Raw genomic sequence first — 21,537 nt, 5'->3', positions numbered from 1 at the left:
TCAAAAGTGTAAACAAACATGATTTTTTGTTTTTAAATTTGAATAAAATAAGCTACTTTTCTCCGAAAAAGGCCATTCTATTTGAATGAATCAAATGGTTCTCATAGTTATTTTGTATAAACATAATCTGAAACTTGGTATACAAAGAAGTATTTACACAACATTGATATTTCGGATCGTGAAAGATCACGTACCGCTTTTGGAAGATCATGAAAGGGATCGTGAAAGATCTGATGCTACGAAGACGGTCAAATTATTTTTCAATTATATGATAATTGATATTTGTTATTGTTATTGAAAAACTAGATGGGCATGACTGACCCGGGTCTCCTTTATTAGTGAATAGGGCTATACTCGTGCAATGCAATTGGAACTAATTATCTTATAATACCACACTGACAATATATTCCGTCTTTCATAAGTTTTGTTTTCTTATACAAATTTGATATTGTTTTATTTTGTATTTATAACTTTGAATTCTCCTTTTTATGCCCATTATATTTTATAAAGTAAAGTTCCTCAAAAAATTTAAGCATTTCAAAGTATCAATATTTTCAGAAAATGAAAAAAAAAAAAATAACAACTACAGCAATACGTAAAGACATATATGCTATAGGGCTACGGTATTCGGTGTATGGTGTACATGTCTGTCGACATGATTCATATATGACGTCAATTGTATTTGATATATTGAATGATAATAAGATGTCTCTGTCTGACTGTCGGTCAGTGTTCATATACTTTCGACCTTATGTTCCGTTTTAATTTCTAAGGTACTGTAAGCATCGGAACACCTATATTTGGTGTACGGGATGTTTGTAGAGATCTGTATGGCATGGATCATCTGACATTGACCTCTTTTTATGAATCATTGACAACCTAAAGCGTATGTGACACTTCTAGTAAAACCCTTAATATTACAGACGTTCAACACATTTACTATCATTAGTAAAGCAGACGAAACATTTCAACATTTGCGCTCTGGTATTCTTTAGTCTGTAATATATAGTTATCTCATAGGAAATCAATACACATCTGCTACGTAGTATATAAAGATACATAGAACTTAAGAAAGTACTGTTGCACAAAATGTTGGTTATCGATCAATCTCAAATTGTTCATGAATGATGCTGTTATTGCTATAAGTTTTTGATTGATTGTTAACTTTTTGGTTTAAGGTAGTTCAGGGGTATACCGCCATCTTGAATTGTACAATCACAGTACATAATCGGTCTAGTTCTTTGCCCAAATCTGCAAATTTGGAGACATATTTGCAATTTATTGGTTACACTGTTTATTTATATAAGGAAAACTGTGATTCATTGCATTATCGAAAATGTTTTAACAAATACCAAATATTTGTGTTTTTAGAACCAATTTTTCAAATAATCCATTTGAGGGGAGATAACTCTTTTAGTACAAAATTTATACTAGACATATTGGGAAATTTTCATTTTTTACTTGTAGCAAGAAAACAAGTTCGGTTACACCATTTTTTCTTTCTATTTTCTTAAAATATATTATAAAACCTATCTTCTCATATTTTATTTCAAAATTCTGTCTTATAGATTTCTTTTTATGCACAAAAATGTGTTTTTTCATGTACAATCTAAGCAAATTTTGGCAATTTTGAACGACTCGTACCTTGAGAAAATTCTGTCATTTTTTTTCTATCCCCTTGAACTACATTAAACGTTGCATACCCATATTATTGGCTTAATAGTGACAGTCTGCCTGAATTTTACTAGACTGATTCTCATTGCTGAATTTTTCACACTGATTTATCACATTTTTAGTTTTTTTTTTAACTTTCGTGGTAAAGTCTTGAATTTAAAAAAAAAATGATAGCTTTGATGTTCGTTCTTATCAAAATAGTTAAAGGCTTCAACCAGTTGCAGGTATATCAAGTGGTAAAAGAAATATTGATTTCTGTTTATTAAGTCTGGTCACGCATTATTTTTCACGATCAAAATAATGCATAATGATTGGTTGATCTTTCACGATCAAGTTTGATGAACAATCAACAAAATTCAAGGTTTACATAAACAAATGAACGGTTTTAAAGGAACAGCATACTTTTATTTTACTGTACTATCGGACACACCAAGGATTAAATTTCAAATATAACATGATATTGAAATATGACTATTATAGGTACAAAAAGCGTTGTTTTTAAAATTAATTGCATGGACATGCATTAGGCCTTTTGTGTTTTTTCACCCATCTGCATATTTTCTTTACCTTATTGCACAGTAATGTTAAGGAAGTTGAATCATTTTTACAGACTTATTTTTTTGTTCGGATTTGTTCCGCGTTTTGAAAATTCAGCGATATTTTCACAGATTCTGAAGTAGAATTTACATTTAATTACATTCACGATCCTGTACAAGAGTTTTCACGATCGTATCGCAATACTTGACCACCGTTAGATATTTTTCACGATCATTACTCTCGATAAACCAAATGACACCCGTGAATATGAACTTAGTATACTGTGTACGACTTCATTTCACGTCAACTACCTAATTATATTTCAAATGATGTTCGTATCTTTATTTTGAGGTTTGGTTTGAAATACATTGAATCTGTAATGTACAGCATATTACATTTAAGCTAAGATGATTTCGGTATCGATACATAGATACTACATAACGATCTTGAAGTATAGGTTCTAATATCTGACGTTGTTTTTCATCTTAGTTACGTGTTATAGTGTTCTTTTACTCGTCTATATAGATTTTTAACCTTAACTGCTTAGTCCATTCCATGTTATATCCTTTTGGCGTGGCTCGATACTTATACATCCCGGCATTTTGTTATAATGCAATTATCAATATTAGTGTTATTTTTTTGTATTCTTGTCTTTCTTATTTGCTTAATATGTGCTTTGTCTATATATTATATTTTTTGGGACATATTTGTTTGGTTTTATAATGATTAAGATTATAGCACAATGTTGGCTGCTGTAATCCTATTTTTGTTACTTTACCTATTATGTCTGTTTGTTTTGTTCACACAATCTTATCAATATAAAAGAATTTTATGCGACTGTCATACAAGTGAGAGGTGTTGCTAGCTATAAAACCATATTAAATTCCCCATTTGTCTTATATTAGGAAATGACTGTTCCAAGTCAGTAATATGACGGTGGTTCCTTTTAAAATTGTTAAACAATGATGACTGATGTACCCATATTTTGACTATTATATTTATTGTGTCTATTTATTTAACGCATCAATGTAAAAATATCGGAAATTGATGAGACTGTCATTAAAGTGAGAGGGTTAGCGCTATAGAACCAGGTTTAATCCACCATTTTCTATATTTGAAAATGCCTGTACCAAGTCAGGAATATGACAGTTTTTGTCCACTCGTTTTTGATGCGTTTTGTTATTTGATTTTGCCATGTGATTATGGACTTTCCCAATTGATCTTCCTCTAAGTTCAGTATTTTTGTGATTTTACTTTTTTCATTGTAAATTTCGTTTGATGTGTTTGAGCTTTTGATTTCGCTATTTGATAAGGGACTTTCCGTTTTGAATTATCCTTGGAGTTCAGTATTTTCGTTACTTTGATTTTTTTGTACACTTCTTGTTTGGCAATGTTTATTAAATTTTGAATTTATTTTTAAAAAGAAGTGCTTCAGCAATAATTCTTTTAACTTAGTGTTGCGAATGTTGCTTTACTGAAACACGTGAATGAGTAAAACAATTGTCGGGCTGACAGAAATAAATGAGATGACAGGAGTTTTGAGATATAAAAAGTAATTATGATAAAAATCTATAAAAAAGACAGAGATATTACTTTGAAATAACAGAGGTATATCAATATTTGTATTTGTATTTCTAAATGGTTCAAAACACATAATCACTTTAATAAATTAATAAGATTTTCATATCGTTTTCATAACTACTCATTTAGCTTTAGCTGAATATTTTTAACCAATGCATTTGTACGAAGACAAATTGGGAGTTTTCTTGTTACAAAAAGTAACGAAAATATCGAAATTCAAGGAATATTTATAACAGAAAGTCCTTTAACAAATGTAAAAATCTAAAACACATCACATAAATGGAAAATAACTGTCATATTCCTGACTTGATAGTTCTGGTGAAATGACAATAAGCCATGATTGTAAGCCCATTGTCCAATTGTCCAGTTGTTCACTTGAAGACATCCATCAATATTCGTATCATCTGTTCGACACATGCATAGCTAAAATACGTAGTTTTATTTTCCCCATTTTGGTCAAAAATTTATTCACAATTTCGTACCTTTGGTCATTTCCATTTTGCATTTTACCATAAATCTTTTCTTACTCCTCCTTGAAATAAATACAGCTGTAAAACCAATAATAATAGATGTCACCAACCCGCCAGTTAAAAGTCCAATAATAAGAGAAAACTGATTGTCGTCTTCTTTATACTGTAAGTCACCGATGTACGCTGTGATCTTACCAACTACCACCTTTAGTATTAGAAAAGATAATAATTTAGTTACATAGTGGTTTTGTCTTTTATAATTTTGATTCCTACAAAGTACAAAAACAAACACATTTGGAAGTATGTTTTAAACTACGGATCTCAACTGAAGAAACTTTTCCTATTGACATAAAAATAAAAGAGGGCGAAAGATACCAGAGGGACATTAAAACTCATAGATCGAAAACAAACTGACAACGCCATGGCTAAAAAAGAAAAAGACAAACAGATTTAGCGGGCACTTATGGTAGAAGCATCGTTTTGGAATAAAGAACGATAACTCTCTCTGCACGACCCATCTGAAAAGTTTCGTCACTGTTAGAAATTTTTTTTTAATGGCCGCCAGATTCTCGTTTTAATCGCGATCTTGAAAAAACGGAATAAAACGGAATACATTTGATGTTAAATACGACATGAATTTTTATTTGTTTACAAGTAAAAAGAAATTGTAGATGAAGTCTGGTAAATTGTGTAGTTTATTTTAATTTTATTGTACGACGGAAATAAACGAAGTTTGGACGAACAAGTAACCTTTAACCTATCTAACGTAATGTTTATCGTCGGCACCATCTTCCCATGGTTAGTGACAGCGAAAGCAAATTTCCAAAAAAAAATACAGGTACTTCATTTAAAATTCATAATATCATTACAAATTATCATATTTATAGCGTAAAGGTTTTGTCCAGACAAGGGAACACAGAAAAACGTTCTGCAAGCAATAATCATCGGGAGAAACGTAGTTCATATGCAGAGGTAGTAAAATTCGATGTTCTGGTTGACCATGACTTCTTTTAAGCATCTGATACAGAATCACCCACATCAAGTAATCAGATAATGACGTTGATACTGTCGCAGGTGATAACGGTTATTCCTGTAACTCACATACAAAATGCATGTGAAATTCCCAATAACATTTCTATTAATTTAACTGAAGCTTTCAAAAGTTAACAAAACAAAAATTTCAAAATTCACAATCTGCTTATTCTGTACTTCCTTTTGAAAACTTATATTCACTGCCCTCAACAAATGTCTTGGCATTAATAATGACACACAGTCCAGGAGATGAACAGTCCGAAAACTGTTTTTCACTGATGCACATGGCCATCATTTGTATTAGAGGTGTATTGACTATTGACTTCAATGCATATTGTCCAAAATTGAATTTTATGGGAGAATAGGTTATAGATATTTCATTTCCTTTGGATGGTTTTGCAGTGTTTGGTTAATTATACCATAGCTATAATTGTTGAAACCATCGACAATAATCTCACGAGACGTTTTAAACAAAAAACTACATGTATGGTTAAATAACTGTCCAAAAAATATGTAATATATGTGGCATCTTATCTTGATATAGACACAAGAGACTCCAGATTTCTGATATTTAAAAAAAAATCTGGAATCCAAGATTAAAAATTGAACTGCAAAGGGTTATTTTTGTTTTTGTTTTATCAAAATGTTTTAATATTTCTAATATTGATTTAAAATTCTGTAGAACTTAATTTCATAAGAATCTTTCTGAGAGTTTCAAGGAAATCATTCCACAGTTAATAGATCCAATTATAATTGCTTAAGCAGCCGAGTTAAATTTTAGATGACAGTAGTGTATTAAAAATCGAGTGCGGCTCAAGAATTTTAAGAGCGGGATCTAGCAAACCAACATTTATAGTAAGAGAATAAAAGACTCTGCATTTGCCATATATGGAGCTTCTTAATAAGAGGTGCGACCCTTCGCCAAACTTGTTTTCTGTAAACCTTCTGTAAACAACTCTTTATTATGCCTATGCAAATGTTCTATTGCGGGGGAATTTGAGGTGATTATGTGATACAGATACAATGGATACGCATTGATTCTTGAAAAAGAAACCATTGGCCCGGAGGGCGAATGGTTTGTTTTTCATGAATCAACGCTTATTCATATTGTATCTATAACTTAAACTATTGTATTAATGTCTTTTTAGAATTAAAACATATTCTTAATAGAGTTTTCTCAACATCTTATGAACGAACGAAATTTGACGGTACTTAACGTGACTTGCGGGGCCATAAAAAAGTAATGGATTACTAAACTATTTCTAGAAATATTGCATGAACAATTGACCTACGAGATCCGAAGAGGTAGATTCCTACTGCTGTCTCTTAGTTTATATAGACAATTGTCAAACATTGAAAAGACTATTTTCATTTATACTTACTTTAACATGAACTGTATTTACATCTGACTTATTTGTTCGAGGAACGTTTTTTGGTGGAACACATTTAATAAAATCCATTGTTATGTCAGAGATGAGGCATTTTCCATCCAAACCAACTTGTATGTTGTAATCGTCAAATCTAGCTCCATTTAAAATATTTTTACCCTATAAGGACACATCATGAAAACATAGCATAACAAAAATAAGTACGTTTCTTGATATGAAATTGTTTTGATTTAAACACGAATCCCGTATAAATTGAAATCCAACAGAAGAAGAGGTTTTGTGACATTAAATAAGACTTTATATACTAGCATATGAAACCTTCCAATAAGGTTTCATTGAAATAATTTCTAGTGACATTAATCGCACCAAATTAATGTTTTAGGTGGCCAATGTTTTTAAAAATCGCACTTTATTTCATATTTTTACCTTTATGATTCGAACATTACTAATCTTTTTTCGAATCTTTCGTAGGCGGACAAAGACACTCGGTCTTGTGTACCCAATTATAAGGCTATAGTCATGGATTAGATTATCTTCTTCATTAAGCAATGTAGTAATAGCCAAAACTAGTTTGGACACCACATTTGGAAGTCAAAATAATAATTAATAAGACCATTTGTTTTTGCCTTGGTGTCATTGGCAGAATGAAATATGTTTTATCCATTTACCATCATCTTTCTCCATTCTAATTATATATACAGTTTTTGGGTTCGTAAATCCTGTTTACACCTTGTCAGTCACAATCTTTAAAGTCTCCAATGGTCATCACTCTTCATTATCTCACAAAACCAACTATACTTGTTGATGAATTATTTTACTTTTTCAAATCGTTCAATATCTGGGACCAACCATTCAAACATATTTCAACTTGAAAAAATTTCAAAATATCAAAATGATTTGTAAAATGTCGTACTTTTTAATGAATAAAGAAAATCATAATATGTGTTTTCATAGTTATACCCCATACCTACAACTTTACCTTGATTTCAATTGAAGACTCTTTGTCGTACGCGTATACATCTTGAAACTTTTCAAATGTAGGATCATCAACATAATCTATAGTAACCGGAAGAGTCACTCCATCAAAACGAACATAAACAGTTTGACTGTTAGACTGATTTGCCAATTTTGTAGGCGTTTCGCACACAGCTGAAGTGTCTTCAGGTACATCGCAAGGTTTTTCCTATTAAACATGAATTTTAATCAACTTAATTTTGAAAATTTTAGTCAATGCTCAAAACTTATTATTCATAAAAAAAATCAATTGTTTTAAAAACAATTTTGGCACAGGACCACACTTGCGTATATACATATCATATTTTAAATATCTAGGACACATTATGTTAAAGTTCATGTTGTCTTGATACCAGCCTTATCTCACATATACTCTTACATTCAAATGGTTCTTATAGGGCTTTTAAAAAAATGACTAATACTATCAAGTAAATAGGTCTTCGAATACAATCATAGATAATAAATGAAGTCTGTTTTTCGGTTTTCCATGTAACTATATAAATTATATGAACGTTATAATGATTACATTTTTGTTGACATTATTAAATGTAGCTTTTGTCACATTTCTAGCTATGAACCATAGGTGCATACTATATAAAGAAATCGTGATTTATTTAAAATTTGAACAATATTTGTCTCTCTAAATAGGTCAAATATATTCGATTGTATAGACTCTTGTTTGGCTTTCAAACTATTTTTATCTGAGCGTAACTGATGAGTCTTATGAAGACGAAACGCGCGTCTGGCGTATATAATTATAGGCTGATACCTTTGATAACTATTTTGAAACTAGGAACTTTATAATCTTGCAGATCAGATATAGTTCCCCAAGTGAAATAGTAAAACACAATAATAAATAAAAATAATAATTAAAAACACAACGTTAAAAATTTGTTGAATAAAAATGGAGAGAAAAAACGTACGTAAAACATTTTTTAATCTTGAAATATATTGAGGATACGACAGAAGAAGAGATAGTAATACTTATGTTTTGTGTTACGAATTGTTTTCGTAGTCGAGTGGTATCGTGACAAAACTGCATGAACACACTATAATATATTTTTTTAATATGTAATTAAACCTATCATAAATTCTGGCAAAGATGTCAGACACAAGAACAGAAAGTTAACATAAATTTAACTACATGTATGAAAATTTAAAAGATGCTTCTGTTAAAGGACCAATTGAACTAAATAAATATTGTTTAATGAACCGTAAAATGTCCTTCTATTGATTCTTTGCTTGAAAGGTACGCTGTATATAGAACAGAACTATACAATGTTGATGATCATTGTGTTTATATTTACTCACCACTCTGTCAACAGTTATCTCTCCTACATTATTGAAACCTTGACCACTAATTGTAAATGTTGCGCCTCCACTAAAAAATAACAGAAAAAGAAATATCGAAACAATAAAAGAACTTATGCACGTTTTTACGATAGTTATTTTGAATATTGAAATGATGACAATTACTTTTGCATTCTCTTCTCTCATTGTACATATGACGATTTGAAATCTTAACTTTTTAAACACCAATCAAACTGCTGTCTAAAAAAAAATCAATAAAGCATGAGATGCACAATACTATACATTCACGTAAAATGAGTTTCATGATTAAGAGTGCATTTCTTTCTAACAGAAACGATGCAAACGGCTAAGCGCACATGTTTTAATCATTTGTTGCTAACATACGTTTGCAAAGTTTACATATACTTTGACAAACTATGCACTCGTTAAAAATGCTTCTACAGTTTAAAAGATGATGATTAAAAGATGTATTTGTTTCTACGTTAACTTTGTAAAAAGTCTGTTTACCAACAACATGTGCATGCATTATTGAGAGTTGAAACCGTGTCAGTAAACACTGATTAAACGATGTATTTGTTTCTACTTTTGTAGCGTTTAGAAAAAAGCAGCAAACGCCACACAACGTTTACAAAATTAGGGTAAGAAAGAAATGCACTTTTAATCATTTCAAATTCTTAATATTTAACGAACTCTTACCTCTGTTGTGCTTTCCTTGATTCATTTGATAGAGTAAATTTTGGATCTGGTAAATATTGAAAAGTTCTGTTAAGCATTAAAATTGTCATGTTATCAATCACAACTTGCAGTTGACTCATATTTTGTGAAACATCCGATTTTCCAGTTTTGCACTTGATGGTATTTGAACTAAATGTATTTTGAAATACCCTAAAAATAAACAAAACACTTCCGCATTTATAAATGTCCATGCTTTCGGAAAAGTTGAGATAACAAAATATGTATAGCAGAAAGAGAACCACAATGACCATAGCAAAAAAGTGTTTATGCTGTTTTTGTGGCACGAAATGATGGTTTGTTGATCAATTGGTTACTATTGCATCGATGTGTTTCGATTAACGGTAAGTTAAACCTATACGGCATGATCGTTTATAGAAGGCCATGTCGGGAAAGAAGTGAAACAATTCTTAGTGAATACGATAATTGTTATCAAAGGTACCTGGCTTATAATATGTTACGCCAGACACGCATTTCGTCTGCATCAGACTCATCAGTTTTCAAAAACAAATCTGGCAGAAATGAACCAACGGTAACCACTTTATTACAGGCTACTGACTTCAGGTAAGCTCATGCGAAATGGGGGATTCAACATTTGGGAGTGCTCATTGTATCACTTAATCTGAGGAAGTGATGTTACAGTATAACATAAGAAAAAAAAGTAAAATCTATGGCGATTAGCCAAACTCAAAAGCTCGGTACTGCGCAAAATCTACTAACTTATAAACAATAGACACACATCACTAAAATAGGACTACTTGCAGTTCAAAGCTAGTCCAAAGCCAATTACAACTAGTAAATAAAACATGTTCTCTCTAACTAAAGTATCAACCAGTAAGTATGAAACGTATTTAGTTTTAAAACGTCATAAACAGTCCGAGAAACGCATGACAATTATTACTGTTTAAAACTAATACCTTTAAGACTAAGTTTCTTCAAAGGATAAATCAGTTCACATTAATCGTTTCTAGATTTACCAGCTTTATACACAACATCACCGTACATTAGGATGTAAAATCTTGTTTAAGTTGCATTTCTGTAAACAAGACAATGCAATTTCCCAAAGTAACTCTATTGACGGATAAAACTGCCACCTCTACTATGAAAATTTGAAAAAAGTTAAATCCTAGAAAGGAAAGCTCATATGCACTTCCATTTTTCTAAAGTCAAAATATAGGGCTGTGCAGCATATTTTCAACATTAATATACCCCGAACTTCTAAGAGTTTAAACATGTATTTAAATTCGGTGCTATCCCAACCTCCACTTTCGGTCACCCATTGAATTTAAGGCTACCGATATATGTATACTCTTAACATTCCCAAGTTATGTTTTGAAAACCTATAATTAGAATTCTACAGGTACAGACGCACTGTTCAATCAACTGTTTGCATCTATGAAAGATTTTAATAAAATTTTTCATTAATTTGTGGTAGCGAAATCCCTGTTTTAATATTGAACAAGTTATCCATAGATTACGTCTTTGACTACATGCACCCTATTAAAAATGCCAAAGGAAAATCATCGTCCAACTATTGAAAATTTACTGTCAGGGACGAAATACAAATATCTTTGGTCGAAAAGTTTAGTATGAAACTGATATTTCTAAATCTAGAAAATGATACTTATTGCTAAAGCATATACAACGAGGATCAGAATGTTTATAAGCATATATTTATTCATCAAATTGTATACAAGTCAATACTTATATAACTATACCTGCATTCTACACGAGTCCTCTCGTTATAAAACGAAATGTTGTATCGATGTTGTCCTTCAAAACTAATATTTTGTCCTATTATTGTCACTGTTGTGTTCCCAGATTTGATACCGTTCTTTGGTGTGAAGTCTGAAATCGTAGGATGCTAAAATAGTGTTCAAAGACATATTTTGTTACATTAGAATACAACATAAATGAGCTTGTTTATCTTTCTACTATATCATTTTAATATGACTCTTTTATATCGATTTGTAAAATTGCCACGTAGTTGTTTCAATAGAACCAAAATTGTTTTTTGAACAATGTACCAAAGTGGACATTTTTGAAAGAGTTGCTTGGTTTCAATTTAATGAAATATTTCCAAAAGTACGTTAGTATATTACAAATCCTTTTTTTTAACCGCGAAACAGTTGGTTTTCTGGATCGTTTCTGATTTAACACCAATGGAGGCCCTTCGAACGTGTCTTATAGGTCTAATTCGAAGTACAAAAGCTTTCCTATTATAAGATAGAATAATTCTATCATGACAAACTCTTTGCTCGATTTTAACATTGATGGCATAATCTGTGGTGTTTAATTCTTATAACTCATTCACGCTCGGTGTATAGAAATCGACAAATGTTTTACCTTCTCGTGTGCATAGATCATGTCATGAAGCATTTCTTTCTTAATTGTATCATTTTTAGCTTTTCTTAATTTTTAGGTTGATAATTTTTCATAATATGGTTTGTTTGTTCCCTTCTGTATTAGTCAACATTTGTTTTGACGTCACAATTTCCAGATATTCTATGCATTTTTTTTTAAATGTGTCATCACAATAAAAAGCGAACATGTCGAATAAACATGCTTATATATGATACAGGAACTCGTCTGTTTGAAGAACATTGAAATATCGTCTTAAATATTTCACCAGATTTTAAGTTTCTGATTTTCAACAGATTTTACCACCAAATCACTTGCAATACGATATTTATCGACACTCAAATGCTGACGACTTAAGCTTTCTGAGTGTTTTAAAAACTCGGTAATGTCTTGATTGAAGAAGTATTGCATCACATTTAATACCTTTAAAATATACTTACTGCTTTGGTTTTTTTTTATAATTTTTTATCAACCATTTAAAAAAAACTAAGAGAAGTTATCCAAATTGTGCATCTGTATATGTTCTTACAGTCGTAAATGCAATCCCGAGATAACCCCAGTTTGGGGAAATTCATGTAGCTCAGTCTTTATATTTCTATGTTGTGCTTTGTGTACTGTTGTTTGTCTTTGTCTTTTTTAGCCATGACGTTTTTGATTTCAAATTAAAAAGTTAAACACATCTCCGTTCTCTTGGTTATTTACCAGATACAATTTGAAAAACTGCAGAGTTACCATAGTATTCATTATTAGTTTAGTTATTGTAACAACTCTTAACGCTTGTTAGTAAAAGAACACCATATCATTCTTTGAAATACCTTATAGCTAAAGGAAAGGCTACTAGACTGGCTTTTATTACCATTTACTAAAACATATATGGTTTTCACAGTTGCGTTGCTTTCCCCTGTTACACAAGTCAAACTGTTGAAACAAAAATGCAAGGTAAATAATTTACAGGTGTGTCAATGTGTAAACTCAAATAGATTTTTTGTCTCTAAAATAACACAATATGTATGGTAAAGAGCCATCTATACCGTTCGCACTATATGAAACTAGCCTTTTAGTCTCTTTATAACAACAAAGCTTTAGCTGGCATTATTATTTTATATAAATATATATATATATATTTATATATATATATACAACTCGTCTAAACATCAACCCAACAATGTTAGATCTTAAATTTGCTTTTCGCCGGAATTCATGCTACTGTGATATCGTGACACCAAATCGCCTGCACTGCAGCCGTTCCGCTAGACCACACGACCACCTGGGCTCTACAAAAATAAAGCTTTCAGTGGCCGTGTGTTACCTTACCTCGTCAGTTTTAATCTAGCGGCGTACTACAGTACATGATATACAAGGCATGGAGATGTTATTGTTACAGATCAGCTCAACTATCTATAGTAACGGATCCTTCAAATTAATGTAAGATACAGTCACAGAAAATAATAATATTTATAAGTACGTCTGCGTTAGTGACAACTCTACAACAGATTTATCCATCGGATCGCCATCAATGATGGTGATACATGGCTGTGTACATTATGTATATACAACTCGTCTAAACATCAACCCAACAATGTTATATATGTCACTTTTTTTTGGAAATATCAAGCAGTTAAATAGGGAGGAGTATGAATGGGATTTAGAGAGTACACAAACACTAAGAAAAATAACTCTAACTCATTGTCTGTTTCATTGCAGCGTTTTAAAATTACATGTGACAACTTAAAAGATCCTGATCAGAATGATAACTTAGTTGCAAAGAGCAGATGTACACCTATTGTTATTTATTCAATCTTTTACTCCATTTATAGATACATATTTTCAAACAATGTATTTTTTACATTTATTTCGCACTTTATCCTGGCAGGTGTAGAAAATGAACAGGGGGTCTTTTATTCTGTCTGCAATTTTTGGGGAACGTAAATTCTTAATTTAGAACCAAGGTTGAAACTGAAATTACACATGTATGATGAAAATAGAACATGAGAGTTTTGCTTTATCAAATTATAATTTCGATAGGATAGCGAAAAATGTTTTCTTTTGTTGTGCTTTTGTGTATCCTTCCGAGTGAGGGAATGCAATTTTGAAGTAAACATAAAAAAAAAAAAAGACGTGGCATGAGTGCCAATGAAACAACTCTCCACAATAGACCAAATGACACAGAAATTAACAACTATAGGTTACAGTACTGCGTCCAACAATGAACAAAGCACATACCGCATAGTCAGCTATTTTAAAAGGCCCCGAAATCTAAATCTAAAACAATTCAAAAGAGTGTACGATTTAGTTAATGTACAAACAATGAAAGAAAAACAAATATATAACATAATACATATAACAAACGCCATCCACTGATAGGCACATTCATACAGAACGTGGCGGGTACCGGTTTAACATGTTAGCGGGATCCCAACCCTCCCCTAACCAGGGACAGTGATGTTGGCCTTTATCAACCAATTTTTATAGTTTACAGAACAAACTATAAAAATTGGTTGATAAAGGCTTAGTTCATCAGATTGATACACATGGAAATACATATAACACAAAAATAGAGTGGACGTAACCATTCTTCATGTTCTTTAAAATGTCTGAATATGTCTGAACATTCTTGACAGTCTTAAAGCTGTTTGAATATATCTTGACACATTTTTACGGTAATAAAGATGTCTTGACACTATCTCAACAATATAAATGTCGCCTGAATTGTGTATAGACACATTTCACACATTCTCTATTGCTGTTATATACTAATTGTAATTATCGCTAAACTGAACTTAGACGAATCAAGGATTTGGGTGCCTCTAATTGGGAGTATCCCGAATGACCCCCATGTAGTATAATTTTTATTTAGTTTTTATAATATGTCTACAGTATGATTGGTTTTAATCATGTAGCAATTATTTATTAGATTTACGAATCAACATTCGTAATTATTTAAATTAGTTTATATCAACATATCCACATTTGCACTGTTAATACTTTTAATATCATAGCCATATGCATATTTGTATTTATAAAAATATGTATGTATCCAAATTTGTAATTATTTTATATCAAGATACCAACTTAGGTTTTTGTTATTATAAGTGTAACATGAAACAACAGTATAGTATATGAAGAGAAATTAAGATAAAGTTATATCATGTATATTGGTCATGATTTATTAAACTCAGAATTGTTAAGTAAATTTATGACACAATCCAAAATGTTCAGAATATGTCAAGCCATACCGAGAAAAATTAAGAATTTCGAGAATCTATCGAGAAATTTTAAGACAGTATTCCAATGGGAAGATTTATAAGACCATATTCAGAATGTCGAGAATTTGTCGCGTATATTTCATTCAAATTTAATATTAATCAGAAATTGTCAAGAAAAATTAAGACACAAGTCATTTTTTGAGAATGTCGATGTAATTGTCTCTGCACATTAATACAAACATTGGTCTTTTCAGACTTTTGGACTTATGTAGTGTCAGTTATCGTCCTCGAGGTCAAAGTACAAAGTCACATACAGGTCAAAATTGTAAGGGGGCACCACTTCATGATGATAAATGTACATCCAAATGCCAAAGATGTAAGGTGTAGATCAAAAGAAAAGAAGTTATTTCGTGGTCATGTTTCTTCCAAACATATAAATTGGTTCCTTCATCTTAGACCCAACTTCTTAATTCAGACTAAGATTTAAATTTAGAAACACAAACTTAAAAGTAAAGGTTATCAATCATCTCAAAATTGCCTGATTCATCAATATTAATTATACTTTGATCAATTAAGGCTTAATTTTTTTTAAAAATAACATTTACACCCCTATACATACTCATATTTCATTCAAAATCGACCGAAATTATCATGTGACCCATGCCATATTTTGGTGGCCATATCGTTTTTACCAATGGTTCAAATCTATAAAAGTTTTTACATGATGTTTAGCTAGGGCTAAATTATCAATGATATAAAAACAAGAAAATTAAACGTTAATTTTCTGTGGTATAGCGTTGGATATTCTTGTTGTACAACATTGAGCATATGGATAAAAAATCAAGAACATAAATTTTCATGACATAGCATTACTGAGTATTCATAAGACCAAAAACAGTTATTGTGTGGACTTATTTTAACATCTGTATTTTTTTTTAATTTCAAGGATGAATAAATAAACTACAACACTGTCTGACGACAAAGAGCACATGTACTATTGCTCATTTTAGATTACCTTAGCCGTATTTGGCACAACTTTTTGGAATTTTGGATCCTCAATGCTCTTCAACTTTGTACTAGTTTGGGTTTATAAATATGTTTGATTTGAGCGTCACTGATGAGTCTTATGTAGACGAAACGCCCGTCTGGCGTACTAAATTATAATCCTGGTACCTTTGATAACTATTTAGCTATATTCGGCAAAATATTTATGAATAAGTGGTCCTCAATATTCTTCAACTTCGTACGTTATTTGACCTTTTTAACCTTTTGTTTTAATCGAGCTTCACTGGTGAGAGATGAAACGTGCGTCTAGCGAAAATATAAAATTGCAATCCTAGTATCTATGCCGAGTTTATTTGAGTATATAGATTTATTGATTTTTACCTAGTATGTGGTTTTTGGACTATAACGCTTTTACATCGTATTCCATCAAAGTCAACAAAAATAATATCATTAGCATTTCCAATAAATTGTCCAGTTATTGATACCAATGTGCCACCATTAACTGGTCCACTCAATGGATAAACCTGTAGGAGATAAAGTTCTGAAATTAAGGGAAAAGTAAACGTTTATGCTAGCAATAAAACCAGGTTCCATCATTTTCTACAAGAAAATGTCTGTACTAAGTCAGGAATATGACAGTTAAAATCATGTGTTTTACATGTTTTAGCTGTAGAATTTGTCATTTGCTTAGGAAATTTCCATATAGAATTTTCTTAAGAGTTTTTGTAAACGGACAATTCTAGAAAGGATTGTTAGCAATCATGTCAGTACCGAAGTACTGACTACTGAGCTAATGATTCCTCTGGGGACTGAGAGTCTACCAGCAGAGGTATCGACCTCGTGCTGTAAAAAAAGAAAACAACACGTAATATGAATTTCTTGCGGCCGAAGCACTTTTGAGGAATGCTCAAAACCAAATGTTTGAAAGCCAAGGAAGCTTTTTTTTTCTCTGAATATAAAATGTGTTTCTTTGCTATTGTTTCATGCATATATCAGATCAATAGTTTCTTCGTTTGAATTGATTACGTTTGACCTGTCGGGTCTTTTATAGTTTGCTATGCTATGACAAAGAAAAACGAATAGATTAATCAATGTCGAGCCATGATATCTACATATTGTTTATATGATGCAATTCATAATTTGATAAAAAGTTTATCAATTCTCTGTCTTTACTTTCTTTATATGTAATGCTAGTACCTTATAGATTTCTGGTTTACACGTTGCGACGTAGTTGTTTGCAGCATGTTTGAAACATTTAGGATCTGAAACACAAATCACTGACAGTCAAATTGTTAGTTATAATAGTTATCAAAGGTACCAGGATTATAATTTAGTACGCCAGACGCACGTTTTGTCTACATAAGACTCATCAGTGACGCTCATATCAAAATATTTATAAAGCCAAACAAGTACAGAGTTGAAGATTATAACCTACTCATACTGTTCACGAATTCAATATCGAAGATAAGGTCACAGTAACCAAACTGCACCCAGTACCAAAATTGCATCTATTCAACAAAAACAGCTGCTGAAATATAACAATTTGTTTTTAGACTTAACAGTTTGTATGTTTATAGTACGTAATATATTTTTGTAAGACATGTATTTCATGAGGTCGAGCCTTGGTCAAGACCATTTCAGACTACACCAAGATCATCAAGTACTGCATCAGACTAATTAAGTAAAGTTGAGACCTAGTCAAGTTTACTTAAGTACAGTTAAGTACAGTCGAGACAATGTCGAGACTAGTCGAGTAAAATGTGTGCTTGATTTTACTTGTCGAGCACAAAAACTGGTCAATTCAGACTCTGAGCAGTTTGTAGTGTATTTAACAACAATTTGAGTTTCATCAATTACTGTTTTAAATTCCTTTATAGTTTTACACAGTAGCAATTTTACTGCAACACATGAACATTTCGATAGCTAATACTTCTTCATCAATATTCGAGACCAAACTATTTAAACATCCGAATCTTTATTCAAACGTCGAAGAGCTCATCAACCCAAAAAGGACTTATTTATAGCCAAATCTGGAAAGTATTTAGAGCTTTGAAAAAGAAAGATATATTCCTCCATTTCATATAACTTCTAGCTCGATCTATACCTATACCATATCATCGCCTAATACGTTAATGACTGTAGGATATTATTATCTGATATGTTAATTAATGTCACTTGATAGATGTTTGATACTCAGATGACATGAATTTGATTAGAAAAATTACAGTTAAACTTCAAAATCGATCCTTGTATCGATGAAAGTGTGAAAACTTGACACATGCAACAAGATATAAGAAGATGTGGTTTGAATGCCAATGAGACGACTTTCTAAATGGCAGACTATGATATTTCTTTTCAAAGTTATCGTGTGTTGTAACCAATTCGGGTTTTACTATTAACTTTTCCATCTTTCTTAAAAGGTTATAGGCAGAAACAATCCTTTCTTTTGCAGGCCAGCATTTGGAGTGATACTATTTATCATATGAACATAAGCCCCGCTAAATAAACCTCTGCATGATCTTATTGATTCAGACAGTGTTGGAAATCATACTTTGATCTATGTGTATCCGTTTTTTCGGGTTACTTGTTCATGTATCACGATCACGAAACATAGAATCCCTCTGTCATTTGGTGATATTAATTAATTAAAAAATAACATGAACTTTTCATACCCCATAACTATTTATTTAATTCATGCTTCTTGCAGTTGCAGTTATATTTTTGTTATTGTAATCGAAAATTGATTGCTGAAGTTTATCTATAGACTAAAAAGTGATTTTCATTTTCCCATTATAAATGGAATGCAGTGCGTTTAAATTCTGAACGCATTAGGAAAGAAGATCACACTGTATTGTTGTCGTTGAAATGTATGCACATCCTGCTAACCTTTGCAGGAAAAACTATTTTTTTTACGGCAATCCTGACATCCGTCGTTTTCTTACACGACAAAACCGTCTAGTATCCATGATCTATAACGTTTATGGAATAATGAAAGTAGTGGCAAAAGATGTTGATAATTTGTTTTGAAAATATCAACAAAAAGGAAAACAAATGATATAATTTCCAAAAAATTCCAATGGGCGACGTCTCAAATTTGGCATGCAACTTTGTATGCAATCATTCCCCGCCATGCCAATATAGAGGCAGTCAAACTTTACTAGTTTACTGCACAAGCTTATAATTACTTGCATGTTTGTTCCTGCATTGAGGGTGACGGCCAAATCATTTGCTATTTTGAAAGAGTCGCTATTTATTTCAAATGATCTTTAGAATATCAATGACAGCAAATTTCAATACAACGTTAACAGTACAGGTGTTTTCATTAAGCTAATCATGCTAATGAGACAGTTACATTGACTTAGCTTCTTTGATTTATATTTTGACGATTCCTTATCAAAATCCGATTTCATGAATGGTGTTGTATTCATAGTAACTTAAGTTTCTTTGCTTACGTTTTACTTAAGACAAAATAGTAGTTAAAATACATATAATGTATGTGTTTGTTTACATTGTTAACTCGTTTAGTCACTTTATCTATAAATAATATAAGTTGTCCATACCAAGTTCACATGTATCACCAATCCATTCATTTAAACATCCATATATACAATATCCAGTTGTTAGGTCACATGGTCCACTACAGTTTACTGGGCATACGTTAGTGCATAGAGGTCCAAATTGAGAAGGGGGACAACCTTAAAACAAAACAAAAAAACTATTCTATTCAACCATTTCTTCGCATTTTTCATCGATTGTTTATACTGTAATATTTAATCATATCACTGTCTTGATGTTATCAAAATGGAGCAATCAAAAGTGTTGATGTTGGACAATCAAACCTGGATCTCTTATATTTATAAAAAGGGGCATTTTGGTATATATCTTTGTTGATTCTGTATCTGTCATACAATGGAAAGACGATTACATATTTTACGAAAACACTTGTAAGCTTGAATTTATCATGTCTTAAAAAGTCAAACACAGTACAATCTTGCATAGCCTTATCGAAATAGGTGTGACGGATACAAAAAGTATGGTCAGCAAACAATTTTCCTAAATGTGCTATTACCAAGCTATTAAACTGCTTACTTCCTAGATTTTCTTCATTATTGTTTTATTTAATAACGGACTTTTTGTGCACTAATATCATTACAAAACTCATTTCAACTACCGAACAGAAAGGACAAAGACATTTCAATTTAATTTAAGTTTTAAAGAACACATATACTGAATGACGGTAATATTGGATACATATAACCTTGATTTATTAATGTCCACATGACAACATTTGTGATAGGTTATAAGACTTTATAAATTGTTTTTGTGTGTCAGAGTTATTCTTAGGAATTAAAAAAAGTGTAATATTATGGGTGTTTTTTTGCGTTCCTTAAAAACTCACCAACAATTCCTATTTCGCATACGTCGACTGCATGATCCTGACCTGGAGGTTTATAAAACAAATATCTAAAAACGGCATTTGGTTTAACCATGATTTCTGTCATTTCGGAAGATTCAAATTGTTTTAAAATAGTTGCATTTTCCGACGAACCATTCGTATGTGAAGCGTATATAGTGTGGATACCTTCTTGTGTAGTGTTTGCTTAAACAAAAAAAAAATCAATAAGTTTGATGATATTATACATGTTATATATTGTATAACTTGATATAGTTTGCTATTCCAAATTGATTCAAAAGTTGGTGGCATTAAATCAAAGTAAGTTCCCCCGGAAAATTAATTAAAATACACTATTTTCGTGGTTAAATTGTCTATGGCGATATTTGATTAAAGTACAATGCGTATCATCATAAGGTATCGGTAATCAGGGATACAGAATATTTTTGTTTTGTGTTTTCTAATTATTTAATTTGTGTCGTTAGGTTTTTATTGTTGTTGTGTTTTCTCTTTTCGTCTTACTTAGGAGCAGTCAATCCAGTGACTGGATAAACATGTTGACAAATTTGAAATAGTCAGAAATAATAAAAGTACATGTAGGATATATATATTTAATTGAAGCATTTAGGACATGCAAGGCACTACTTGATATTTTTACGGGTATTGTTTGTCCCATAAGTTACAGTATTTTATACAAGTTACACACTGTGATGACTACTAGTACTAGTATATTATTAGTAAATTTTGATATAGATCTGTCAACCCTGGTATTGGGTTTCAAACTAATTACTGGTAGCGTAACTGGCTGAATGGTTAAGGCAATGGTAGCGAAG

At 31.3% G+C, this 21,537-nt stretch overlaps 1 protein-coding gene across 1 annotated transcript in view; it reads right to left on the bottom strand.

Annotated features, from left to right (window-relative positions):
- The window catches only part of LOC143061509 (uncharacterized), a 48,431-nt gene that overhangs the window by 7,896 nt on the left and 18,998 nt on the right, over positions 1–21,537 (bottom strand). Inside the window, exons 6-16 of the mRNA XM_076233754.1 lie at positions 20,711–20,911; positions 19,872–20,006; positions 17,509–17,573; positions 16,693–16,835; positions 12,916–13,018; positions 11,458–11,603; positions 9,704–9,892; positions 9,008–9,077; positions 7,662–7,865; positions 6,677–6,841; positions 4,275–4,467 (exon numbers count right to left, since the gene is read on the bottom strand). Of these exons, the coding sequence (XP_076089869.1) occupies positions 4,275–4,467; positions 6,677–6,841; positions 7,662–7,865; positions 9,008–9,077; positions 9,704–9,892; positions 11,458–11,603; positions 12,916–13,018; positions 16,693–16,835; positions 17,509–17,573; positions 19,872–20,006; positions 20,711–20,911 (1,614 nt within the window). The remainder of the gene's footprint in view (positions 1–4,274; positions 4,468–6,676; positions 6,842–7,661; positions 7,866–9,007; positions 9,078–9,703; positions 9,893–11,457; positions 11,604–12,915; positions 13,019–16,692; positions 16,836–17,508; positions 17,574–19,871; positions 20,007–20,710; positions 20,912–21,537) is intronic.

Source organism: Mytilus galloprovincialis, chromosome 1, assembly GCF_965363235.1.
Source record: "Mytilus galloprovincialis chromosome 1, xbMytGall1.hap1.1, whole genome shotgun sequence".
In the NCBI taxonomy this organism is placed as follows: domain Eukaryota; kingdom Metazoa; phylum Mollusca; class Bivalvia; order Mytilida; family Mytilidae; genus Mytilus; species Mytilus galloprovincialis.
The sequence above is the reverse complement of the archived record's forward strand: the minus strand, read 5'-3'. Positions and strand labels throughout refer to the sequence as shown.